General features: G+C 43.6%; 1 protein-coding gene across 2 annotated transcripts in view; it reads left to right on the top strand.

Annotated features, from left to right (window-relative positions):
• The first annotated feature begins 7,337 nt into the window (after positions 1 to 7,337).
• Positions 7,338 to 25,526, top strand: part of smarcd2 (SWI/SNF related, matrix associated, actin dependent regulator of chromatin, subfamily d, member 2) — a 50,265-nt gene continuing 32,076 nt past the window's right edge. The window contains exons 1-4 of one of the 2 annotated variants that reach the window (XM_060036815.1): positions 7,338 to 8,027; positions 9,191 to 9,405; positions 12,525 to 12,567; positions 14,512 to 14,634. In XM_060036815.1, the coding sequence (XP_059892798.1) occupies positions 7,875 to 8,027; positions 9,191 to 9,405; positions 12,525 to 12,567; positions 14,512 to 14,634 (534 nt within the window). In that variant the 5' untranslated portion in view covers positions 7,338 to 7,874. The remainder of the gene's footprint in view (positions 8,028 to 9,190; positions 9,406 to 12,524; positions 12,568 to 14,511; positions 14,635 to 25,526) is intronic. The other variant, XM_060036816.1, reaches the window with a different exon arrangement.

The raw sequence follows: 25,526 nt of genomic DNA, 5'->3' as shown, positions 1-25,526 counted from the left end.
GATATGTAATGGTATGGAGTTATTGAAACTTACGTGTAAAAAAGACTAGAAATTGAATGTTTATTTTTCATTGAATGTTTACATAAAGTTGCACTGGGTGCCTTTAAGCCCTTTGAGACTGTAATGGTGATTAAGGGCTATACAAATAAAATTGAATTGAATTGAATTGATTGTTCTCCACATCATCGCTGAAATTTCGGAGCGTATCAATAATCTCCATTGGTGACCATGGACCTGACACATACGAACTAGAAGTGAACGTGAACAAGGAAATTACGAGCAAGTGACGTATTTCCCGCCCAGACGCTGATTGGCTGATACGTTTGCCACTTTGATTATTGACTTTTTGGAAAACGTTTTGGATTCCGTTTTGGAAAACGTTTTGGATTCCGTTTTGCCTAATCTTTTGCAAAGCGTTTGTTTTGCGGATTGAAATGTCATTTCGCAACACACGGAGCGTGGCGGAGTGGATTGCAATCACGGGGACGGTATAGCTTTTCAATTTGAATAAAGGAACTCAAAGAATTTGACAAAATGTTATTCTATTTGTATTGTTATAACTTTTGCAAATTTAATTGAGGATTGAGGATATCAATTGAGCTACATATATGCTTCCATACCAAACAGGCGTGATGTATGGATCATGAAAACCCTGATTGAAATGGCGAAACGGGCCACTTATTTCAATGAAATGGAACTCCAGGTTCTTCTATGACAAGGAGAAGGACATTATCACAAGAATAGGGAACGCTAAAGCCTCTGCAACCAAGAGAACCAAAGCCTGGCAGCGGATCGCTGACCGTGTAAATGCGAGTTACATGTCAAAAGCATGATCCTTAATATTTGAGCCATGAATCTATTAATATTCCAGTTAAGCATTCTTGACGTTCCTACCACATAACCCTTTTCTTCTAAAAAATATGTACTCCGATGGCTCCCAAGCGGTCAGCGGATCAAGTAAAAATTAAGTAGGGCCTATAAAAACATACAAACTGCTTTTCCCACCATCGTATTGGTATATTTTGTCAGTCCAGTCATACCATATTTGTCACTCCTTCATTTAAATAAGCCCTTTTTTTTAAGCCAATCGTAAAAAGGCAGACGGTCGGCAGACTGGATCTGGCCCTCAGATTGTCTTGACCCCGGAGGAGGAGCTGGCAATAGACATACATTTTTGGAGTTACCTCCTCAGAGAGTCAGGGGCCATGTGAGGATACCCCACTGATTGAATGTAGTTTTTTCTGTTTTTCTTGTATTTTAGATTTAGTTTGACTTCGAAGTAACACAAACCGTGTCCGTGCCACAGCGCAAATGTTCCAAATGTTATTTTTTGGTAACTTGGTAGAAAACCAAAAAGTGACAATTCATCAACTTCACAGACCAATATGGATTAGTGCTTGTAATGGAGCCGCCGGCTACGATGGAACATTCTCCAGTAGATGCAAGTCCGTTAGGACTATTTTATACTTTCTGTTTTAAGCGCCTCTTATTGCTCTTTGTATGATAGGAGGCCCATGAAAATCTTGGTCCGGACGTGGATGGGTCATCTGAAAAGACTGAGATGTGCTCAGCATCTCCAACATTATAATAATAATAATAATAATACATTTAATTTAGAGGCGCCTTTCAAGACACCCAAGGTCATAGATAAAACTACCATGTTCGGAGGGCTATGCAAATAGTCGGGAGTGAACTGAGGCCAGGTCCTCGATTGGTAGTGTTGGCTATGTAAGGCTGGAGAAGGCTATTAGATTTGCGCGAGAATCTATATCTCTCAAGCAAAAAGTCATCCGGATATGCCAAGATGTCGAGCCGTTGTCTTATTTATCGCTCCCGGTGGATTGCACGAATAATTTGCGCTCCGATATCAACCGGCCTCTCATCAAAATGGCATGCCATTGTGAACAAATGATATCTGCGGTGAACGCGGGTTTAAATACCCAAAACCGGGTTATGTTCCAAACTTAACCTGCGCAAAACCTGCTCCGACCAGGTTTGATTCAGAGCATATTGTAACGACCTCGCCGGTGACATAATGATGTCGAGTCATTAGTAATTCATCGTAGTTTTTAATCAACCAAAACCAGGTCACTGAAACATAACCAACGGCAGACAACCGGCAACCAAAACAAAACCCGGTTACCCCGGCAACCCCCAACACGGTCTCACTCACGTGCAGGCCCCTGTTATGGATGTTGAGTGTGTTACGTTACGTTACGTTCTAGTGTTATGTTACGTTATGCTGAAGCCCATAAGGCAGTGCGCGTTTGATGTGAACTCATTCATTAAAAGTTTGAACTGAAACATGGCGTCAGAAGTGGGATAGTTGACAAAGTTAGCTAGAATAATATGGCGAACTCGAACAATATGATTCCGGCACCAGAGGGCATGCAGATGTCCGGGGATCTGGCGAAGAACTGGGAAGTTTTCCGTGCGGAATTCGAGGACTTTGTGCTAGCTACGGGCCTTAATGAAAAGTCAGAAGAAGTGCAGGCAGCCGCGCTAAGACGGCTAATGGGTAGCGAGTGCCGTCATATCTATATATCCAAGTGGGTGCTACATATTGGTGGTGGTTAGTGAGGTCCCCCCTTCACGTTAGGCGTCTTTGAGTGTTATTAATTATTATTATTCTTCATGTTTAACCTCTGTTTTCCTTTTATTCCTAGTCTGTTTTACATAGTTTTGAATGATGACTATATGCTCTGTAAGGTGACCTTGGGTGTCTTGAAAGGCGCCTCTAAATTAAATGTATTATTATTATTATTATTATTATTATTATATGCACAATGTGATTTTGGATGACGACCAAAAGAAAGACCCAACCGCCATCCTAGATGCTCTCGGAGAACATTTTAAGCCGGAAAAAAATGTGATTTATGAGAGATATAAGTTCGGATGCTGCAAACAGGAGACTGATGAGCCAATTGACAGTTTCATAACGAGACTACGGGAGAGAGCTGCATCGTGTGAGTACCGTGGGCTAAAGGACGAGATGATTCGGGACAAGCTCGTGCTTGGTGTCGCAAGCGAAAACACCAGGAGGCGCTTGCTGCGTGAACGTGATCTGATGTTAACAACGGCAGTCGGTATATGTCGCCTGGCAGAGCTAACCGATACACGCATGAAAACCTTGGAGAGCCCTCAATTGCAAACGGACAGTGTAAACTCCGCAGACAGGCAATACGAGAGACATAGACCTCAAGACAGGAGAGGAAGAGATATACAGCTGGCTTGCAAATACTGTGGAAACAGCCACAAGCGGGGCAGAGAGCAGTGCCCAGCCTACGGTAAGGCATGCCGAGCGTGTGGCATCTCAAACCACTTTTCAAAAGTATGTCAGGCTAGTAGCAAGACAAAAAAAGTAAATGCGCTTGAAGATGTTGAGCAAGGGGACACAGATACAGATGACATGTTCCTGGCCACAGAATGCATCAGCAATATAAAATCTAAAGGGCTCAAATGGTTTGTGCACCTGCGTTTGAACAAAAAAAAGCAAGCATGCCAGCTAGATACAGGTGCCACTTGCAACGTGATGAGCAGAAAGATCAAAGAGAAGTTGTCACCTAGGACAGCGCTACAACAGAGCACAACTAAGCTAAAACTATATTCTGGGGAAACTATGCTGTCACAGGGGAGATTCCACACAGTTTGTGTCATTAGAGGGGAAAAGCATGACCTGGTCTTTGAGGTAGTGGAAACTCAGCAGGAGCCTCTCCTCTCTGGGGCCACATGCGAGCGCCTAGGCCTAATGACATTCACAATTCCAGAGGAGCTGCATAAGATAGAAGCAGATCAGTGCACGCCCCTCACTAAAGAGCAGCTGCTAAGCAACTACACTGACATCTTCAATGGCCCAATCGAGTCAGTCCCCCTGAGATACACTTTGAGCTGGACCCAAATATACCCCCTGTACAATGTGCACCTCGAAATGTTCCGGTAGCGTTGAGGGAGAAAGTCAAGGAAGAATTAGATAGGCACATCAGAGCAGGCAACATCACACCAGTGAGCGAGCCCACAGCGTGGATTAGTAATATGGTGACTGTCGCAAAACCAGAAAAAATACGACTGTGCATTGACCCCAAACCCCTTAACCGAGCATTGCTGAGGTCTCACTATCACATGCCAACACTGGAAGATGTGTTGTACAGGCTACCCAAGGCTCGCATTTTCACACTGGTGGATGCTCGCGATGCTTTTCTACAGTGCAAGCTTGATGATGAAAGCAGCCGCCTGACGACCTTCTGGACACCGTGGGGTCGCATGAGGTGGCTCAAACTCCCATTCGGTGTCTCTGTAGCACCGGAGATCTACCAACGCAAACAACACGAACTGCTAGCAGGCCTGGCTGGCATTGAACCAATAGCTGATGACATCCTGGTGGTCGGGTGTGGCAACACAGAGGTGGACGCGGAACGGGATCATGACACCAACCTACGTGCCCTCATGGAGCACGTAACAAGGTTAACAGAGCTGTGAAGCTAAGACTGAGCGAGCGCAAGCTTCAGTTCAAACTTCAAGCAGTCCACTTCCATGGACACATTTTGTCTTCAGAAGGACTGAAGATTGACCCAGAGAAAACGCGGGCTGTGCTGGAGATGCCGACCCCTACGGATGCAAAAGCTGTCCAACGCTTCATCGGCTTTGTGACATACCTTGCAAAATTCCTGCCAAAGCTCTCAGAGGTCTGTGAGCCACTCCGCAGGCTCCTGGACAAAGACACAGAATGGCACTGGCTAGCCAAACATGAGGACGCAGTGCAAGAAATAAAGCGACTGGTTTCAAATACACCCGTTCTCAGATACTATGACGTTACAAAGCCTGTCACTGTCCAGAGTGATGCCAGCATGAATGGGCTGGGATGCTGCTTGCTGCAAGGGGGGCAGCCTGTGGCTTTTGCCTCTAGAGCCCTGACTCAAACGGAGCAAAACTATGCTCAAATAGAGAAAGAGTGCTTGAGCATAGTCTTCGCATGCCAAAGATTCCACCAATACTTATATGGCAGAGAAACGGTCACTGCTGAAACAGACCACAAACCATTGATCACAATATTCAAGAAGCCACTCCTAAGTGCACCGAAACGTCTCCAGGGAATGCTGATGCAGCTGCAGTGTTACAACCTAGATGTGGTGTACAAGCCTGGGCCAGAAATGTACGTCAGTGACTCTTTAAGTCGAGCTACTCTGCCGCACCAAGGGCCAGACACCCCACACATGCGACATGCAGTGTTTGCCACCCAGACGGAGTACACACAGCTGGACCAAGCCCAGCACCTGAATGTCACTACTTTCAGCTTCTGTCAAATAACACAACACACAGAAACAGATGATGTACTCCAAGAGCTGAAGACGGTGATTCTGGACGGGTGGCCTGACTTCAAGGAGGACACTCCACTGGCGGTGCGGGACTACTGGCCATTCCGGGATGAGCTGAATGTGCAAAATGGTGTGCTGTACAGGGGACAGTGCATTATTATCCCAAAGGCCCTGAGAGCAGAGCTACTGAAGCGGATACACTCTAGCCACATAGGTGGCGAGGCCTGTTATAGGCGGGCCAGGGATACCCTCTTCTGGCCGGGCATGAGAGCTGAAATCAAGGACTATGTAGCCAACTGCTCTGCATGCAATGAGTACGCAAGAAATCAGCAGAAGGAATCCATGATGTCGCATGAGATACCTACACGGCCATGGCAAACTGTGAGCATGGACATCTACTCCTATGCAGGCAAGGAATTTCTCATCCTTGTAGACCACTACTCAGATTACTGGGAAATCGACCAGCTGCCAGACCTATCAGCCAACACGCTTATCACACGCTGCAGAGCCCAGTTTGCGCGTTATGGGCAGCCTGACAAAGTGATCTCTGATAACGGCCCGCAGTTTGCGTGTGAACAATTCAGGAAGTTTGCAACAAGCTGGGGTTTTTCCCATGTCACGTCCTCCCCACGTCACCCAAAGTCAAACGGCAAGGCCGAAGCGGCTGTGAAAATTGTAAAATCACTTTGCAAGCGGGCAAAGTTAGATGGCACAGATGCATGGATGGCCATCCTCCACTGGCGCAACACGCCCACAGAGGGGTTGGACAGCAGCCCCGCCCAACGCTTAATGTCACGAAGGCTCAACCGGCCGCTGCCGGTTGCAGACAGCCTACTGCAGCCACACGTGGTGATCGGAGTGACAGAGAAGTTGCGGTGGAAACGGCGGGTGGTGAAATCAACCTACGACAGGTCCGCCAGGGACCTCCCTGAGCTGAATGTGGGAGACCGGATCAGGATGAAACCGCTGCCAGGTGATCGCACAGGAAGATGGCCGGTGGGCCAATGTATCCAGAAAGTTGCTCCCCGCTCATTCGTAGTGGATGTCAACGGCACACTTTACAGGCGCAACCGTGTGGATCTTCGAGTGGCAGAGCGCTCAGCTGAAGTACGGCCGATGGGACGGCTGGAGCAGAACAGTCCCGAACAGGGACATATGACTGAGAAGTCAGCCTCAGCCGAGACCGGGCATGGGTCAAGCCAGGGCGAACCAGACGGGATGGAAGACGCACCCCCCACAAGCAGTCCGGCTCCTCACCCCCTGAGTACACCGGAGAGGCACAGCTGCACCCCGGGCCAGGAGGTCTTCACACGTTGTGGCCGCCTCTCACGCCCACCTCAGAGACTGAACTGGTGACTTTAGGAGAACTTAGGCTCAAAGCACACATACACTAACAAGTGCCATTAGAACATGGGTTTGATTAGGGTGTAGGCGGATCGCTGTCCTTTCCCAATACACACACACACACACATACAGTGACAACACACACTTGAAGAAACCTCACGAGAGACTGTTGGTCTGTTAAAAAAAAAAAAAAAAAAAAAAAGGGGAATGATTGTGGAAAGAGTCCAATGCCATGCATGTTCGATTGTGAAACTATAACAAAGAGTTGTTGATATCAATGTTGTTACAGCCTGCAATGGTTATTGAGTAGTGAAGAATTTGAAGTGTTAATCTAATCTAAGAACATTAATCTAAAGGAAGGAAGATGTTATGGATGTTGAGTGTGTTACGTTACGTTACGTTCTAGTGTTATGTTACGTTATGCTGAAGCCCATAAGGCAGTGCGCGTTTGATGTGAACTCATTCATTAAAAGTTTGAACTGAAACAGCCCCCACCCTGATTGACAATAAGAACATTACAATACATGCACATAGAACAACTGGCATAACGGACAACGAAATACAATGCAACACATAACACACAAACTATTTACGCTACAATATGTTTCTATAGTAACTAACATACCGTGTTCATTTTGGAACGGAAAACCTAGGGTTACTGCAAACCCTGGGTTAACTTACCCGGTTATGTAATAAAACCGGCTTTGTGGAATACCCCACTGAACACTCTAATTTTGGAAAAATGAAATGTTTACGTAAAGACACGTAAACATTTTGAATAATATGTGCCTACGTGAAATGCCGCAAGAAAGCTGGGAGATTTCCCCACTTGCAACTCGGAAGGCTGGTGTCCGAGGCATCTGGATCACACCATTAGTCTCAGATCGGGGGCGGGATTCGGGCGCTCAACGCACTACGGAACAAAGTTAGTTTCGTAACACAGGCAAAGTGCTATGACTAAAAGTAACATTATGTTAAGTTAACACAAAGAAAGAAGACGGCGGCGGATACATTGCCCATTGCTTAATGTCAACAACAAAACAAACTGTCAGTCTCGTGGAAGCTAACCCCGGAACTAACACGGTGCTAACAGGCTACAGCAGCTAGCTCAGGGTGACAGCGTGGGGACTGTCCCAAACACGAACTTTGACTAGATTTGAGTTTCTGGATCGGCGGGGAGCAGAAGTGTGAGAGGTCTGAACCACCTGTCGCCTTGAGATGTCTTCCAGGGGAGGCTTCTCCAGCCCTCCGCTGAACGCGGGTATGAACCCTATGATCGCTGGCCACACACCTGGGATGAGGATGGCCGGGATGCCGCATAACCCGTCTGGGTACCACCGGTCCATGGTCGGTGTCCCTCAGTATCATCAGGTAAGAACATGGTTTAATATCAGTAAAGAGAAGAGGCTGAAAGAGAAGCGGAAGAGGAGACGGCTCGGGTCTCAATGGTGTTTGTTGAGTTGACCTGAGCGTGTGTTACACAACACTGTTCAAACTGATCTAGTGTTACAGTATTGATCTAATGCTGTTCAAACTAAACTAGTGTTACAGTGTTGGTCTAATACTGTTCAAACTGAACTAGTGTTGGTGTTGGTCTAATACTTTTCAAACGGAACTAGTGTTACAGTGTAGTGCCGCGTTTCCACTGCAGGGTGCGGAACGGATCGGATCGCAAAGGGGCGGTAGGGAGGGGGCAGTATAGCCCAGCTCAGTTCCGAGGTCGCGTTTCCACTGCCGACAGTACCCTTGGTGGTAGCCCGGATGTCAATCGCCGCGGCAGCTACGTAAACATCGTAAACAACGTCTTCCTCCGCAAGAATGCAGACGAACGTCTCCACCTCCTTGTTCGCCCAAGCAAGCTTTTTACGCGACATGTTAATTGTAAAGAATAATACCTTGAGGCTACTGTTTGTTTGTTTTTATCCCCGCGTCACCCGGAAGTGACGATTCTGTCGACCAATCAACGGAGGGGGGGTGTAGCTAGAATTCCAGGGTACCCTTTCAGGCGTCTGGTCTCGTTTTGGGTACCGCAACGGAGGAGTCCCTAGAATGGGGTCGGAACGGGTACGGCAAAGTCCGGGTCACGCCCACTTTTGGCGGTGGAAACGCGATCCGACCCGCACCTTTGCGATCCGATCCGTTCCGCACCCTGCAGTGGAAATGCGCCATAGGTCTCAGTAGTTCAATGGCATATGTACTTTTTTTGTTGAATTCACAAGTAATCACTGGTTTAAAAGTGTGTGTGTGTGTGTGTGTGTGTGTGTACTCGTGCGTGTGTACCATGTGTCACAAACACCGATACAGCAATTTGCAGTTACTAACTTCTCCATTTGTTCTACCTTCTCCAATTGCCATCTGAAGTTTTTGTCGAGGGAATTAAATTTACCGGTGTCACTGTTTTATGTCTCGTCAGATCAGGTAAAGGTTAATCATTAATCAAATGTGAATATATTGAAAAGGAAGAAAGCTTATATTTGTAACTGTGTGTTCAGTCCTCCCCTAATCCGATGTAAACTACCTTTCCACTACTCCAGCGGCCAGGAATGCAGCCCCACAGAGGAGGGGCCCCATTAGGGAGTATGGGGTCAATGGGGGGCCAGATGCCGGGGCCCTCCTATGGTGGAGGGAACATGGCCATGCGTCCATCCATGGGACCAGCAACAATGGATGCCTCCAGAAAACGGTTCCTTCACCAGCAGCAGCAGCAGCAGCAGCCTCAGGGGGCCATGGTGGGGGCCCTTAGACGAGGGTGAGTTGCAGGGGCTATGGCCACATCGATTTTTGTAACCTGTGTGCTGTTGTTCTTGACGCGTATGGCCAATGGTGTTTACTGTATAACATGGGTATCAGGGTTATGGGGTCGATCTTGAATGAGTGCTGAGCCGGATGCCTTAATGCCTTACCTTTTCCCTAACTGTTCATTATTTATGAAGTCAAAGGATTTAGTTCTAGTTTCACAAAGACTACAGTTTTTCTGGGTTTCATGCAAAGTCTTGGATCATTATCTGTTAAGAATCCCTCAGGCCAGTCTCAACTTTCACAAACTAACTCAGCCTGGAGTTACCCAGCAGTCAATTAAATCTGCAAACGCACCTGCAAACGCACTATTTAGAAAGCAGGTTCCAGGGGTAAAAAGAGAAAAACTTAACTTTGACTTCATCGTCCCAACCACCAGGTTGGCAACGTTAGATTAGCGTCTAATTTGTTTTTGTTTTATTTGTTTTGTTTTTATAGCATGCTCCGAGTTGAAACCTGTCTTGGTAATTAGAATTACTAACTTTATGTAAAAACAATTTTTTTTTGCTCAATCTACAAGGTTAACAACTGCTGTTCTTCGGTTCGGTTCTTGTTTCTTCGTCTTCAACTATATGTTTGTATACAGCTCGCAGGTTGGATGCGCAGGCTCCGCCTCCTCTTCTTTTTTGGTGGAGTTCTGTAGCAGAAACAGCGTCACATATATGCTTGCAAAGTAAAGAAGCAGGATACTTTGTTTTTGTCCACCCTGCCAACTAGTTTGCGTACGTTCCTCTACGCTCCCGAAGCAGGAAGCCTTCTTTTGGTGACTTTGAAATGCCTGTATACTGTTTAGGCTGCGGTTGGTTTTGATGTTCCCGTCTAAGAGGGTAAAGCTTCCCGGACTCCTCTTGCATACCACCTGGTAATGTGGCCGTGTGTAGCTCCATTAGCAGAGGTTGATCCAGATGATTTTCTTCAGACAGAGGGTAAGGCTTTAGGATACGTAACGCCACGGTCTGATCAACAAAGACGCTAGGCTACTAAATATGCATTGCAAAGTTGCAGTGAGTTGTAACCATGATGATAACACTTCTCCGTAATGATCAAATCATTGCAGAGACGCATCTAGCTATAGAAACGCTGTAGTACATTATGTACTACAGTGTTTCTACAGCTAGATGATCAACCTCTGCTAATGGAGCTTCACACGGCCACATTACCAGGTGGTATGCAAGAAGAGTCCGGGAAGCTTTACCCTCTTAGACCGGAACATCAAAACCAACCGCAGCCTAAACAGTATACAGGCATTTCAAAGTCACCAAAAGAAGGCTTCCTGCTTGGGGAGCGTAGAGGAGCGTAGAGGAGTGTACGCAAACTAGTTGGCATGGTGGACAAAACCATAGTATCTACTCCTGCTTCTTTACTTTGATATTTTAGTATCTGGGATAAAATGGCACAGATTACTAAGGCTGGGGGTAAACGATTATTTATCAAACGATTAATCGGGCGATTATTTTATCGATTAGTCGACTAATCTAATGACCAATTGGACGTTTTTGTTTTTTTTTTCTGTTGCTCGATTAATAAAAACCATAATGTATCTCAAATAAATACCAAAAAATTCTTAATAATATACTTTATTTAATACGGAACCCGTAAAGGGACATGAAAAAAAATTGTGCGCATACTCTCTTGCGCTCCGCCTCCAACTACGAGTTACATCTTTCCTGCTGTCGGCTCCCAGACCGAGAAGCACAGGTGATACGTTCCCTCCAGGTCCGATGCGCTCTCGGGGGCATGACCCTTCACTTTGACCGACAGTGAGTCTGCTTATAGGTCGGAATATGATGGAATGAAGCGGCCACCGATTCTTGACAGGCTGGGTATTTTATTCTTACACACAACCGGACTCGTTCATGACTTCACTAGACTGACACGCACGCTATCGCTCGCTCTCCTCGCTCTTCCACCTACTCGCTGACGACACACACACACACACACACACACACACACACACACACACACACACACACACACACACACACACACACACACACACACACACACACACACACACACACACACACACACACACACACACACACACACACACACACACAGCCAGTGATATGCGCACGATGTTTCCCCATGCTCATGAGATACTTTCTCGTGCGCAAGAGATACTTTCTCATGCGCACAAGATACTTTCTCGTTTGAGATGCTCCAACATTGCTGTCGTGCTCTTGTGATATGCCAACTCCATTTGGCAAAGAGTGCAAAACACCTTTCCGTTTAGGACTTAACTTGAAGTATTTCCATACCTTTGATGATTTCGTGCGCGGGCATTTTCCTTTATTGTGACTTTCGTCCATTTCTCCGTCGAAAATCGTCAACGGAGAAATTTGACGTTGACGAATTTTTGACGTCGACGTCATCGACGCGTCGCTACAGCTCTACAGATTACCATGTTGAAGATCGTAGAATATGTCTTTCCAAGTTTAAAACAAAACTACAATGATATTGGGTTCCTGTTTGCAAATGAGGCAGGTCATAAATCCACATTAAGTCTGCCAAAGGACCAGCACACATCCCAGTGAACAGAAGAGTCCTTCAGAACAAAAGGGTCCCATGATCACTTCTTCAATGGGAACTGGAGTGTGCTTCTGCACTATAAATCTGTCATGCCTCCAGGCCAAGAAGTGTTTGATCATCTCTATCCATAATGAGGTCTTTTGTGTGCCACGGGTTGGTTCGCTATAACGAGGGCGCTTTATGGAACCACTGTGGCCATTTTGTATGAAGCCCCTGGCTTCTCATCTTCACTAAACTATGATGATGAGGCTGAGTGAGCCTGGGTTCCACTTGCAGCTAATGAAAGACGGTAGAGGGATATGTTGGAGATTTTCCTCATTGCTTTTCTTTAAAAGGTTATCTAAGGTCTTACTTGGAGTAAATGTATAATAAGTGAATACATGTGTGTATGCTTTTGGTAAAACCTGTGGAGGGACTGAATCTTGGATACTATGTATATATAGAGTATGAGTTATGAGTGGGGATTCCAGATGTTTACACAGTATGAATCCTTGATGTTCTCAAGGTTTTTCCTAACGATCTCTCTTCTTCGTATTCTAGGGCAAAAAGACGCAAGATGGCTGATAAGGTCCTCCCACAAAGGGTAGGCCTACAGCATCTTCTGAACATTGAATGGGGAATTGTTTGGGTTCATTATGATAATGATTCATTAGGGTGCCAAACACAAAGTGCGACGGCAACCTATTGTAATTGTTAGTTTTATTATTATTATTATTATTATTCCGCTACGTTTGACTTACACAGCCAAAACCGCTCGCACGCTTTTTATGAAACTTGCTACAGCTGTTGAGGCTGACTCAAGATTAACAAGTGTAGTTTTAAAAAAGCACCCCCTGCAGGATACAAATCACTTTTGCTACACATGTTCCACCTAGACGTGTTGCAAAGCAACCTGCAAAAAAAACCACAGCTGATACTTGCAGGCGCAGATTCGAGCAGTTGTAACGATGGACTTGTGCTTGCTCATTCAAATGCTGAATCAACTTAGCATTCTATATCATTTTATTTGTGAGGAAATTCTTCACAGATGTGCAACTTCTGATGCATTATAGTTCACATTTGGGTTTACGAATTCACAAATTTTTGGCATGTTCTCAGATTATGAAACACGGGTGTGCAAATGTGTTTTGCACCAACTGCGCTACAATGATTATAGCAGAAGTGTCAATTGCATGACTCTTTGAAGTTGTGATGCACCGGATAGGATTTGTGCACCTGTAACGCAGACTAGTGAACTCGTATACCTTATTTTGTGTTTACAATGGTAGAAAAAAGATTTACGACTTCAAATGTACTGTTACACATTTGTGACTTTAGTGTACGCATACAAAATCTGCAGTTGCAGGTGAATTGTTTTCTGAAACTGCAAAATAGCACCAGGGAATTGTTTTGCCAGAACAGGCCTCCACCTTTCGCTGAATCGCCCCTAGGGGCGCAAGATCCTTCCCTAATTTAGCGACGTGTGCCTGTGGAGGCGAAAGAACGCTCTGCTCCAGTTGCAAACTAGTACCCGACATACTGTGTAAAAAGTAAATTGCGCTCGATGCAAGATAGGGCCCGGAATGATTGATTTGAGCGGGACCAACTTATTGGCTGTTGGGGACCAAAGTTCCAACTGCTCAAGTAAAATTAATTTGATTGACAAAACAACATGGCCGCCAGAGGCTCAAAATCGTCCAAAATTAACTTAAACCAATCCTCATCAAACTTTGTGAAGTCAAAGGCACATGGGTCAAGATGAACCTCCAAATTGTATCCATATCGGGCTATAGGGAGCGGTAAAATAATTAACTGAAAATGCAACCTCTCCAAATTGTACCCAGATCGGGCGATAGGGAGAGCTATTTCAATTAACATAGCTGCAGACTTGGCAGACTTTGGACAGAAATATTATCTGACCTTTCTCTTCTACAGTCATGAAATCCTGTAGACACTTGTATCTCCTCATGTTGAGCAAATGTGCCCTGGAAACCCATAACCTGTAACAAAATGGCAGCTGGACGTCCAAATTAGCCCAATCAATGATATGTGACTAAAGGCGGGGTTAGATTTAGTCAATCATCATCAAACTTGGTGTATTTAAAGAAGCATAGGTCAAGGTTAACCAGGTTGAAGTCCATCAAAATAGAACTATAGGGCGCGAAAGTAATCAATTGAAAACTTTAAAGAATCATAACTCCTCAGCCTTTTGACGTACGGTCATGAATTTCTGTTCGCCCATCAACAGATCCAAGCTGATGCTATTCCAGCGTTGTCAACCGTATGCAAACAAAAAAGGTCTTAATCGCTGCGTCACTATCTTAATGGGCTGACAAATCATGGTCTGCGTCAGGGTCTTAATGGTCTTATTGGTTGGCTTTAGGCTTGGCACCCGTAAATGATGCTTGCAGCTTTAATGTTAATATTTATATTATTAAGATAACACAGGGTCTATTTTATGTTTTTATTCAATTAATGTCTTTCTTCATGTAAAAGTTGAGCCCAAGATCCCTGAAAAGAACAGTGTTTGTTTTTTCTTTCTGCTCAGATCAGAGACCTGGTTCCTGAGTCCCAAGCCTACATGGACCTCCTGGCCTTCGAGAGGAAGCTGGACCAGACCATCGCCCGCAAACGAATGGAGATCCAGGAGGCCATCAAGAAACCCATCACAGTAAGCTGCTCTGAAGATGCACAATGTACATCTTTACACCAAATTCTCAATTCAATATTACCAGTATTCTGTGGCACACTCAAAATTAAGTTGTGTTTTGTTTCTAACAATAATTATTTAAAGTAAATAATCATTTTAATATCTTTTTTTCGACTATCCCCTTTGCTTTAGACTGGGGGTCTCAAACTGGTCTGGTCATTATATGGCAGTGATTTAGGCTTGTGGCCTGGATCACTGCCATATAATGACCACGGTCCTCTGGTCATTATATGGTAGTGATTCAGGCTTGTAGCCTGGATCACTGCCATATAATGACCACGGTCCTCTGGTCATTATATGGTAGTGATTCAGGCTTGTAGCCTGGATCACTGCCATATAATGACCACGGTCCTCTGGTCATTATATGGCAGTGATTCAGGCTTGTAGCCTGGATCACTGCCATATAATGACCACGGTCCTCTGGTCATTATATGGCAGTGATTCAGGCTTGTAGCCTGGATCACTGCCATATAATGACCACGGTCCTCTGGTCATTATATGGCAGTGATTCAGGCTTGTAGCCTGGATCACTGCCATATAATGACCACGGTCCTCTGGTCATTATATGGCAGTGATTCAGGCTTGTAGCCTGGATCACTGCCATATAATGACCACGGTCCTCTGGTCATTATATGGCAGTGATTCAGGCTTGTAGCCTGGATCACTGCCATATAATGACCACGGTCCTCTGGTCATTATATGGCAGTGATTCAGGCTTGTAGCCTGGATCACTGCCATATAATGACCACGGTCCTCTGGTCATTATATGGTAGTGATTCAGGCTTGTAGCCTGGATCACTGCCATATAATGACCAGAGGACCGTGGTCATTATATGGCAGTGATTCAGGCTTGTAGCCTGGATCACTGCCATATAATGACCACGGTCCTCTGGTCATTATATGGCAGTGATTCAGGCTTGTAGCCTGGATCACTGCCAGCTGCAGGAGTATTTGTAGGAGATGGTCTCGGAGATGTGCCGTACCCTAGAGAATCACGGTGGCTGGGAATGAGCGTGCTTTTTGAGCTTAGTAAAGTTGATGCAATTACTTATGTTTGATAATATTAGTGTTTTTTTATTACAGTGTGATCTTTGATTGATGGAGTAATGTGTTTCTTAACTTGATAAATGAAAGGGATTTATGTTATGTACACAGAACAATGTGCTTACATATATATTTTATAGTGCGCTTATTTTTATATATAAACATATTGGGGATGGGCGTGAGGAATCGATTACTCGAGTACTCCTCGTTACAAATGAACTCGGTTGGTGGACAGTAGGGGTGTGAATGGTTAATTTTTTTTTTTTTTCGTGTACACGGTTAACCGATTTTCTTTTTTTTTTCTTTTTTAAGTGGACCGCAGTCGCGCTATTCTGAGCCCGGCCCGACACATTAACTGTAATTATGAGCCCGAGCCCGGTTTCATACATAATATAAATTAGGGCCCGACCGATTTATCGGCCTGCCGATTTAATCGGCCGATTATAGCCTTTTTGAAAATAATCGGCATCGGCCAAAAACACGCCGATTACAACCGATTATTATTATTATTATTTTTTTTTTTTTTTTTTTTTATAAATGTTATTGCGATTAGTATCCTGCAGATTGCGCTCCTACTCGCCTTGCTAACTAACAACTTTAGCTGGAGTAAAATAGAGGAGATTGAATTTTACCGTACAACATGAAAGCACGCTCGCTCAGGCAGCTGCGCGCTCACCTCACCAATGTACACAAGACGCGTTGTTTGAGCATGTTGTGCCTGTTTTTCTTTAGGTCCCAGGCCATGTTAATTTGTTATACTGTAGACTCTAACGGTGAGACCATACTGCTCAGCACGCACGTGTTAGTCACTGCTCACGAGCGCAGCACATTGGGAGTTAGTTATTTATTTTACATTTTACATTACACTCATTTTTGACTGTAAATGTATTCTAAAACACTCAAAGGTTCTGCATTCAATTCACATATTCGTCAAAAGTGTTTAAAGTATATTTAAGGTATCAAAAACTACGTTTTATATGTTTTTTTTTTTTTTTTTAATCGGCCGATTAAATCGTAATCGTAATTTTTCTCTGAAAATAATCGGCATCGGCATCGGCACTCAAAAATCAATATCGGTCGGGCCCTAATATAAATAATAATACATAGGTTTTATATAGCGCTTTTCTCGGTACCCAAAGACGCTTTACAAAAAACACAAAACAAAAAAGGATACAAATGAACAGTACAGTACATACATGCATACATACAAATACTCCAAAAAAAACAATACAGAGAAAGATAGGACAGTGAGAAAGAGAGAGGGTGGACATTTTTTGTCAGGTGTTGTAAGTGATGTTGAAGAGATGTGTTTTGAGATGACTTTTGAAAGACTGCAGTGAATCAGAGTTACGGATGGCCAGGGGAATGGAGTTACAACATGTGTAACTTTGTACACATTTGTTACTTAGGCCTACTCTGCTAAATATATATGTAGGCTAAGGGATAATGTATAGAACGCCGGTCATTATCGGGAAAATAAGCACCGACAGGGCGAACAGGACACCGACGTACAGCGGAGGTGTCTTGCTTCGCCCTGAAGGGGCTTATTTTCGGTAATGACCGGCGACATTCTATAGGCTACATTATCCCGCATATTACACGGCTGCTTGCCAAAACGAAAAAATAACTTCACACGGTGTGTCTTTTTACAATTTATAATTCGTTACCAGCATTCGTAGTGTTGATCAGCAGAGAAATAGTCCGCCGAACGTCTTTGGTTGCTTAACAACCAAAGACGCTGGGATGACAAGTTACCGGACTACTACCCATGCAAGTGAACGGAGCCTTCCACGCCATTGAGAAGACCCGTGTAATAAAGGCCTATAATATTTCTGTTTATGGCATATATTCTCCTCAGATTAGGCCAATAAAGCAATGATTAAAAAAAAATAAAGGTTTATTAGGTAGGCGTAATTTCGATTTTGTCTTGCCACAACAAGATAACCACCATTGCATGTCTTTACATTTTGTGGAAGAGGGAGAGACGTCGGAGGACCCGACGCAGTATATTCATAATATTGTAATGACCACGGAAGAGGCAGTGAATGAAGTATTGAATAGACAGAGATTTATTAGATAGGCCTACCTAATAAACCGTTGGAACACACAAGACCGGAAACATAGCAACGCCGGTAAACAAACCCCGAGAAGCCCAATCCCTATGAGAGCTCCCCGCGCTACGGCCATCCGGAGGCAGACAGAGCATTTGGCTGTGATATTATATCTACAAATATTATATTATATACTATTATATTATATATAGAGCTCCGGGAGTTCCAAACGGCAACATTCACTTTCTCCTCCAAGCTGCAGTTCACCCCGGACTGCACTGCACTGAGTTTGACGGTTGAACGCTGATTGGCTGTTACGTTACACATGTGACTCAGTGGCCACGTTACATGACGTAGCCTATGCCCGGTGTTCAGTTACCCAACATTTATCGCATGCATTTATTAGCTCCTTAATGTTGTCCAAGTGGAACATTTGTAGCTTTATTAACCGCTAAATAAATAGTAGCCTCTGTGTTATTTTTTATGAAATTATTATTCTTATTTTTTTTTCTTCGGTTTTTCGTTGACTGATTTTTCCTAAACGGTTAGGATTTACATGGATTAAAGTTCTCCGTCGCTACGACGGATTTCCGTCATTTGGAGTTCACAGAGGTCACTTCACATCTCCGATAACGTCGGGACAAATTTACAAACAGGCGTCATTTGGATAAACTAATCGCATATTAAGGATCTAAATAGGTACTTTCTCGCATAAAAAAATATTACAACTTAAGAAAGTGATGTATTAACAGCACTGAAGCGAGAATTAAAACAGCTTTTAGCAGCTTTACCGCTACCGCTGCCGCGAAATGCATTCTGGGAAACTTGCATACTGTATACTGCGGTGCAGTCGGTCTGCTGTATACTGCATACTGAATCCCACATTCAGTATGCAGTATACAGTACATACTGCGCAGCATGTAGTATGCAGTTTCGAACATGGACATAATACACGCGTGTATTATGTCGTCATACGTCAACGCCGGTAAAATTGTCAAATTATATAGTGAGTATTTAAAAGGTCTACCGTTAAAATTGACTGAAAACACAAGCATTTTAATGTACATCCCGATTATATATTAAATATATATTAAATATATTATATACAAATGTATATATATACACACCATTTTCGCGCCACATCTTACGTCTCTTTGTTGTGTTAGTGTTGAGTGTCAGAGCGAAAGTTAAGCTAGTATGAACTCCCTTATAATGATTGACGGCTCTGATGTATCGGATATTGATAAAACACAAAAAAATAAATGGAGATGGGCATGGCTGACGGAAACGGGGAACGATGGCAAGCCTTACGGTTCATGGTGCAAAAAAATATGAGACAAGCTTTGCAAAAAAAAAATCTTAGAGTCTAATTGAAAAGACAACAAAAAAATTGCAATAGATGCAAAAGAACAGCTGTTTAAAATCCTCCTCCTGTAAAACAGTATTGGTCGAGCATTTAAACGTGATGGCTGCATTTGGTGCTGACGACTTATACATTTGTATTTCTTAAGCAGGTGTCAAGTAACCTAACCTGGAACATGTTTCACACACTGCACGTGACTTGGCTGTAGCGCGAATACAATTTCAGTCAGAAGATTTTTTTTCACTTTAATCCCTGGATTTACTAACCGGTTACACGTGTACAGGCCTAATAATGTGTATAGGCCTACGTACGGTAGGATTATTCACTGTGGTTTAAATAATAAATGTTATAGTTACTCCCCTCTAGACAAAATCGACTTGGTTGCGATGTTGACAGTTTTTGAGTGTTGTGTCTGAGTGAGTGAGAGGTTGCGGGTGCACAGCTCAGACTGCCGGACGGCGCTGCAAGGAACTTTTATGAACGCAATATTGTTATCCCGCAGTAATCAGCCCCGAAACGTTAACGGCCCACTGGGATTTCACCCGACTCTCGTGTGTGTGTGTGTGTGTGTGTGTGTGTGTGTGTGTGTGTGTGTGTGTGTGTGTGTGTGTGTGTGTGTGTGTGTGTGTGTGTGTGTGTGTGTGTGTGTGTGTGTGTGTGTGTGTGTGTGTGTGTGTGTGTGTGTGCGTGCGCCTGGTAATTGGTAATGTGCATAGGCCTACGTACGGTAGGATTATTCACTGTGGTTTAAATAATAAATGTTATAGTATTTCCCATCTTTGCTGAGCAAGAGTTTTGTTCGATAGTTATTGAATGACCATGACCAGATGGGCTATTGAAGTTTTACGGTAGGCCTACCACTGTCATGCACCTACCTGATGTCAAGTGGACAGGGTTGAATTCACTGTGGGTCGCTCTTCTTACTGTCCTTCGCAACACTCTGATCTCACTAAAAGGCTAGCAGCACGAAATCAAGGGATATTTAGAATAGAAAAAAATTTGTGATTAATCGCGAGTTAACTATGACATTAATCGCAATTAAATATTTTAATCGCTTGACAGCACTAATATTTAAAAATGTATTTACATGTATGTGGAAGTATGCAATTTATATTTGTACAATTGAATGAGTAAGAATCAAACGTAGAGACGGTTATTTAACAATATTTTAAGAAATTGTTAAATTATATAGTCTTACAGTTACAACCGGCCCTTTGAGGGCAACCATAATGCTGATGTGGCCTGGGGTGAAAATGAGTTTGAGACCCCTGCTTTAGACTGGTATATGACGTATGTATACATGCTTTACGTCTGCCAAGCTAGTAAAATCTAAGTCCAAGCCATGGGGAGTATTGACGCCCACCGAGAACGCCCCTCATTCAATAAGTGTGTGAAACAGCTTGTTTGCACTCAAACTTTACTCCCGTAACAGTGTGACGCCATACTGCAGTAAGCAGTTTTGAAGTGCAGTTGTCTCGCCTCCCGGCTACCTGCCAAATTATCAACTTCTGTGAATTTGCACACGCGCAAAGCTTTCCACTAGGGATGCACCAATACCACTTTTTTATTAACCGATTCGATACTTTTATTTTTGTACTTGCCGATACCGAGTACCGATATTTTCTAGATTTGGTCTCTATGAAAAAAGTGCAATTAAATTGAAGGCAGATTTTATTTTCTCCTTTCAAGAATATGTCAAGCCTTTAGTAAGGATATACAAAATGAACAGAAGGATATTCCAAAACAAAATTAAACAGCTATTTTTAACAAAAAAGCAGTCAAAGACAAAATGCCATCACTAAATGTAAATATAACCAGATAAAGCGAACAACAAAAATAATCACAAAGTGAGAAGAACTTTTGTTAACAATAAGCACATTATGGCTGTTTAGAAAGGCTAAACAAATCAACAAACTATGTTGTCAAATGACTATCAACACACAATGTTGCCTCTGAACTAGGCTATGTATTTTTGGAGAAAGTGAGAGGCAGATTTTTTTTTATGAACAGAATCATCTCTGCATGATCAGGTGTTAGCCTGTTTCTGCCTTCATTCGCAATGTGTGACACTGAGCTAAACAGCCGTTCGCTCTCAACGCTACTGCAAGGTGCTGAGAGGTATTTGCGTGCCACTTTGGCCAAAGAAGGGAACCGCACTTTGTGGATTGGCCTCGCGGGCCACTGGGGCCTCCCCAAGGTATGTCTCCAATTGTGCGGTAACACCCACAGCACCTGGGGTCAGTGCTACTGACGCTAGCTCATTTGCAATTTCATCAAAGATACAGTCTAAACTGCTGCTGGCCTGGTCCTCCCTGCATGGTTTTCTGGTAGGTGGTTCACAGCGGGTGTCATCGTCCTGATTGTCCTGTTCTGCAATCAGTCTCATCAGCATCTCCTCCTTGGCATTTGCAGCAGTGTTGGTGTTCGAGGAATACACACTTTTGTATCTAAAACAGACAACATTTACGTCATTCATTAGGCTATGTGGCCATTTAGGAATTCCTATTTTAAAAAAAATCCCAGCCAAGAAACAACTTGCATGGAATTGTTGCGTTCACTGCTCAACACACACACAGACACAGACACAGACACAGACACAGACACAGACACAGACAGCGCGAGAGAGCGAGCGTATAGGCCTACCTTGGATTGAGCAAAGTTGATAGGCTGTGGAGCGGATCTTCTTCCACGTCGCAAAATCGATTCATGACAGCTGTGGATAACGTTCGCTTCACAGTTTTGATGCATTGGTCCTCCTCGATCTCTCTAGAAAGAAATCTCAGCACATTAATCGCAGGAATTACGTCTGCTGCCATAGCATCCAAAGAGCTAACCCTTCGCGTCAACTCCTCAAATGGACCCGGAACAGACGCAGTCTTCTCCAGCAGAGTCCATTGGCTAGGCCCGAGATTGTCTGGGAGATCGTATTCAGATTCGCATCCGTCATGGCCTTGATCATATTTCGTGCGTTATCTCGGAGCACAACGTGGACAGAGCTTTTTTGGATACCCCACATTTGTAGCATGTCTTTGAAGATATTTTCTATAGCTTGGCCAGTGTGGGAGCCCCGAAAAGGTTTCACGTGTAAGATAATGTGTTGAAGGGTAAACGCTTCATCTATCCACTGGGCAGTCAAGCTGAGGAGAGACATTGGGCAGACACTGCTGGTCCATATATCAGTTGTGAAGCTTATTGCCTCAGCATCATGCACCAAGGACCTAATGTGATTTTTCACTTTATTATACACCTTTGGCAACATCAAATCTGTGATGTAGAGGCGACTGGGAATCTCATATCTGGGCTCTAGCACTTCTAAAAGACATCCAACATTATCAACAACTGAAAGTGGCTGGTCATCGAGCGTTATGAAGTGTGTTAGTGCCTCTGTTGTTTTTATTGCCCGTGAGTTGTCTTTGGACATTTTCTCTCACTTTTGGAAGAGGTCAGTTAAGGTGGGCTGCTTCAGTCTTGCGCAGCTAGCATTAGTGAACTCCGTGTACTTAGCACTATGGTGCGTCTTCAGATGTTTTATCATATTGCTGGTATTAAAAGAAGTACTTTCCTTTCCGCCTCTAGAAACCGTAGCATAACAGATCTTACACTCTGCCTTACTCCTGTCGTCATCCTTTATCTTAAAATATTCCCAAATTGCCGACATGACTTTACATGTGACCGTTAACAGGTCGCAGCCAACTTTCACACACACAAGCCTTTGGAAGAATCTCAGAGTTTCGGCTCATTATCGCCCCCTAGACATATAAGTTAGGTAGGACAACTCATCTCCGCATGCGACCGGTTTGATGTAGGCTACTGACATGGTGGTATCGGTGCGTGGTATCGGCAATTAAAAAACGATTACGAGTATTTTAATGAAGTATCGGCCCGATAACCAATACTGCTATCGGTATATCGGTGCATCCCTACTTTCCACCAATCGCATCCGATAGGGCATCATGACCAATCAGGGCAGACTGGGCCACACGGGAGAGGCGCCTTAAAGCAACCTGATACAAAACACTCTTTCTAAAAAAACCCTCTTAAATTGGTTTTGTTGAAATAAAGTGAGAATAATACGTTTTGTTATTTGTACATACAGGCATGTAACCCTATTCTAGTAGTACCCCCAAATGCAATCATTAACCCTAAAAAATAATGATATGGGATCTTTAAATTTTGCATGAGCCTTTCCTAGGCTAAAAGGCCAAAGATTCTAGGGAGGAGAGGCTAAACAACTGCAAAGGCTTCTGACTATGTCATACGAATTTAACTAGAACAACATAAGGGCTTTTTTTCCACCCAGCGCCATTTCAGCTGACTTATTTTGACAGGAAGTCTTTAGCAGGCAAGTGAAATCCGACCACAGAGTTTGCATTGAAGTTCTGAGTGTGGACGTTAGACCTTGGTTCAGATCTGGCACATCCGACCCCAAAAGTGGCACAGAAACTAGTGTGAAACATGTGGCACCAAGCCCTGCCTGTTTTAATACACTTTCAGGCCTGATAGAGGTCAGGCGTAGTGCCTGAATTCAGGCTTTAGCTCGGCCATGTATGTTGTCAAGAAAAGTGAAAATAGGTGAGCGGTTTAAAATGTCGAGTCAACCTACCTGACCTTTTGATTGACATGTCTGCCACCAACTAGGCGTAGTCTATATAAGGAAGTATTTTACATTTGTATGTTTGCAGTGAGGATGGTCTGAATGGGACTGAAAACGTTTTCCATACCACTTTGGGTAGCACTTTACACTTTTATGCAATAAAAACGTAATGGTGCATCGGCTGCATGGTGTTAAGTTAGTTAAAGCTTTTTATTGTCCCCTAAGGGCGATTTTGTTTGCAGCAAGACATCAATAGACAACATAGGACAGAAAGTACAACATGACAGACCAAACATCCATGCAGATAGTATAGATAGTGCAGAGTGTATACAGGCATGCTGACAAGCATCCCTGCATGACATACCCATGTAAATCAGAATAATAATAATAACTACTCTGTGTCAAATAAAATAAAAAATGAAAAACAGGAAACACTTTCTGCTCTCCATGGCGTACCTTTCATACAGCAGGTAATCATACCTCACACTGCACCAAAAACACCATGTCGGCCCAGAGCTCCAAAATCTGAGTTCAGTAGAGAAATGGCACTGGGAACAAATGAGAGTCTATATCTATTGGTTTTAACTGCAGGGAATCTGAAACGTGACTTAGAAGGTAACAACTGAAACTCAGGATGAAGAGGATGACCATTTGCTGATAAAATAAAATAGATTCTGCCTTTTTGTGGACAAATCTATTGTACAGGTCTGCTAGACTGCTTTGCTTGGCACCTATGATTTTGCCACCGGCCTTCACTACTTTGTCGAGTGAGGCTTTATCCTTTACGTTCAGATTTCCATACCAGCATATCATAGAAAAAGATAAAACAGATTCAATGTATGATTTATAAAATATTCTCATAATGGTTTTATCCACATTGAATTTTTCCAATTTACGGAGGCAGGAGAGTCGCTATTGGCCTTTCTTACATATAGTCTCTGTTAAGATTAAAATTTAGCCTGTCATCAATTATGCTTCCCAGGTATTTATATGAGCCAACTACCTCTACAGGTTGCCCGTTTATAGCAGTGACCTGGGTAGGGGGGGACTTGCGCCTATAATCAATGACCATGTCCTTCGTTTTGGATACATTCAAGTGTAAGTGAGCACTATCACACAAGGCTATAAAATCGTTTAAAACAGGACCATGCTCAGATTCTTTGCCATTTAAAAGACTAACAATAGCTGAGTCATCTGCAAACTTTAAAATATGTCTGTTTGTGTGCTGGCTACGACAGTCATCAGTGTATAGGATGTATAAAAGAGGGGACAGGACACAACCCTGTGGTGACCCTGTAGAGGACAGTATCTTTTCTGAGAGTACCCCATTCACCCTCACTCTCTGAGTTCTGTCCGTTAAAAAATCCAAAATCCAACCCACTAAACTAAAATCTAAATTAAAATTTCTTAACAGCTTATCAACTGTGGTTGAATAGTGTTAAAAGCTGATGAAAAATCAACAAATACAATTTTGGCATGAGTGTTGCTACCTTCAAGGTGCTTAAGTATCAGGTTAAGCAGAGTGGCTGTAGCATCCTCAACCCCTCGCCTGGCCCTATAAGCAAATTGTTGTGGGTCCAATAGATTCTCTGTTTTGATGAGGAGCACCTTTTTCATTAGTTTTTAGAAACATTTCATCACCAATGAGGTCAAGGCAATTGGTCTAAGATCATTTAAAACCTTAGGGCGACTGATTTTTGCCACTGGTACAATAGTCGAGTTTTTCCAAATTTTGGGGACTCTCTGTTGGCTCGAGGAGAGCTTAAATATGTAATAAAATATTGGACCAAGTTGTTCAGCG

This window comes from Gadus macrocephalus, chromosome 18 (genome assembly GCF_031168955.1).
Source record: "Gadus macrocephalus chromosome 18, ASM3116895v1".
NCBI lineage: Eukaryota > Metazoa > Chordata > Actinopteri > Gadiformes > Gadidae > Gadus > Gadus macrocephalus.
This window is presented reverse-complemented; position numbering and strand designations above follow the sequence as displayed.